The following is a 2,342-nucleotide window of genomic DNA, read 5'->3' as shown; positions in this document are numbered from 1 at the left end:
GTATATGCCAAAATAGCTACCACATTACTAAGATGCTAGCTTAGCTTTGAATTAGCCTTAGAAACCTCAGTATATGCTCAAAAAGCTAACACGTTGCTAAAATATTAGCTTAACTCAGAAATAGCCCAAAAAAACCTCATTAGATGATAAATTATCCAAATATATTAAAAACCTGCACAGCCGGTGACGCGGCCAGTGTGAGCAGCTTCAGTCGTAGTCACTGGGTTGACATCTAATGTTTTGGAAAAAAAATGTTTGTGTTAAAATGTTTCACCAGATGCTTTTGCGTGGAGATACAAAGTAGTCTGATTTGTTTCTTATTGAGTATAAATATTTGATTTATTGGTTACATTTTGTTTGTGTATCTAAGTTTTTCTTTTTAATGAGGTGATCTTATAATAGTAGTAAAAAAATAAATAAATATATTTATAAATGAAATAAATATTGTTTTTAATCATGCACTCCTGACATGACACTTAATTTAGAGATCTTATGTGTTTTATCAATCCTCCACAATCCACACCTGACTAAAATGATGATCAAATCTTTTGTCAGAACTGTTTAATATTACATTTAAAGCACATGGTCTTATACTGTTTCATTGTGACTCTACCCCTGTTTTCTATGATGCACTTTGCATTAGCCTCTGCAGGAATCATTTCATAATCAAGTTTTAGCTGGTTCACATCTACATGGGACAACAATGGGGGTAGGGGGGTTACAGGTGTACTGTACCTGTACATCAGAGAAGATGACCACTGGCAGGACCACCACGAAGGACACAGCCCACATCCCTGCGCTCACCACCTTGGCCACGCGGGGGTGTCTCCACTTGGTGCTTCGGATAGGATGGACCACTGCCAGGTACCGGTCCATGGACATGACTGTGAGGCAGAAGATGGACGTAAACTGGTTCATGGAGTCTGCGGTCATGACCACGCGGCACAAGAAGGACCCAAACGGCCAGTAAGAGAGCACGTTCTGCGTGGTGAGGAAGGGGAGCCCGATGATGTACAGCTCGTCTGCCACCGCCAGGTTGAGGATGTAGATGTTGGTGACGGTCTTCATCTTGGCGTAGCGAAGCACCACGTAGATGGCCAGAGTGTTCCCGGTCAGACCGAGCACAAAGACGGTGAGGGAGATGATGGCCGTCAGCGTGGTGCTGCTGCCCTGGAACGGGATGCTCTGGGTGGACAAGTTGGATGAGAGGTTGAGGGGGAGCTGGCTGGAGTAGAGAAAGGGGGTGGAGGAGGAATTCAGCTCTGATGGGAAGGTGTACCAGCTCTGAGGCTCCATCATGAAATCCAAAGACCAAAAAAAGACTTTGGGAAGAACAGACTTCTTCAGTAGCCAGAGAGAGTCAGTCATTTGATTTGATCTGATCCCTGATGGAAGATAACTTTGTTCAGTTGAAGAGGTTGACCTTCCTGTCTGCCAATCTGATCAAGGACTCAAATCTGAAGCTGATGGGTCACTGCCTCCAATCTTGAAACACTGACCTGAAAGCCTTTGGACAAATGTGAAGTCAGGAGGTTAGTCAGACCTGCGCGTCAGGGTCCAGTTCCGGAGAAGGTGAAGAATCCTCGCGCGTGGTCACGCTCCACGGATCATGACACTGGAAAATCGCTGAGGTGCTCTGCCAGTAATCACGCGGACGCTCGTGCGTCATGTGCCGCGCGCCCGAACACACACACGGGCTTCACCTGCAACAGGTGTCCTCTGTGCTCACGAGCGGCTCGAGGCAAATGAGCGCGCGGGGGTCCACATCTGCTTATTGCCCAGAAGTGCGGGGGAACGTCACTGATGACGACATCACAGAGGATCAGCAAACTTTCGGCTCGCGCAGCTTCTGCGTCCTTGATGAGAGTGAAGGGAGAGATGCAGACACTCACGCGGAGGGAGCGCGAGGCGCGACCCTCTTTAGACTCTTTTCTGGCATTTTAAAGAACTGTATGTCTATAATTCAGGGTCATCATAGCCTAGATGAACCAATTTCTAACCAGTTATATAGTTTTACACTTTAATCTCTCATAGATGTTTTCTTGCGCTGTGACCTTCACCAGTCCTCTACAGGCTGATCAATAATAGTATGTGTGTCCATCTGCTGACAGAGAAACAAAGAGGAAACGTGTGAAGAAGCAGGAATCCATGTTTCATTTATGGAGGTGTTTGGGATCCTGATACTGCCCACTGATGCGATACCAGTTAATATCAGCGATATTGATACTAATATCTTTTTTTTTTTTTGGTAAATTGTTATTAATTGCTGTAAATGCTTTTGTTTATTTATTTTAGTAAGTTTACCTTTTTTAATTACTTGATAAACATAAAAACAGATTTAG

The 2,342-nt window shown here is 44.7% G+C and overlaps 1 protein-coding gene across 1 annotated transcript in view; it reads right to left on the bottom strand.

Annotated features, from left to right (window-relative positions):
• LOC112137478 (somatostatin-like receptor F_48D10.1) overlaps window positions 1-1,898 on the bottom strand; it is a 15,650-nt gene extending 13,752 nt beyond the window's left edge. Inside the window, exon 1 of the mRNA XM_024259815.2 lies at window positions 736-1,898. Coding sequence (XP_024115583.1) covers window positions 736-1,368 — 633 coding nt within the window. The 5' untranslated portion in view covers window positions 1,369-1,898. The remainder of the gene's footprint in view (window positions 1-735) is intronic.
• Window positions 1,899-2,342: the final 444 nt, after the last annotated feature.

The sequence above is a fragment of the Oryzias melastigma genome, linkage group LG1 (assembly GCF_002922805.2).
Source record: "Oryzias melastigma strain HK-1 linkage group LG1, ASM292280v2, whole genome shotgun sequence".
NCBI classification, from domain to species: Eukaryota; Metazoa; Chordata; class Actinopteri; order Beloniformes; family Adrianichthyidae; genus Oryzias; species Oryzias melastigma.
The sequence above is the reverse complement of the archived record's forward strand: the minus strand, read 5'-3'. Positions and strand labels throughout refer to the sequence as shown.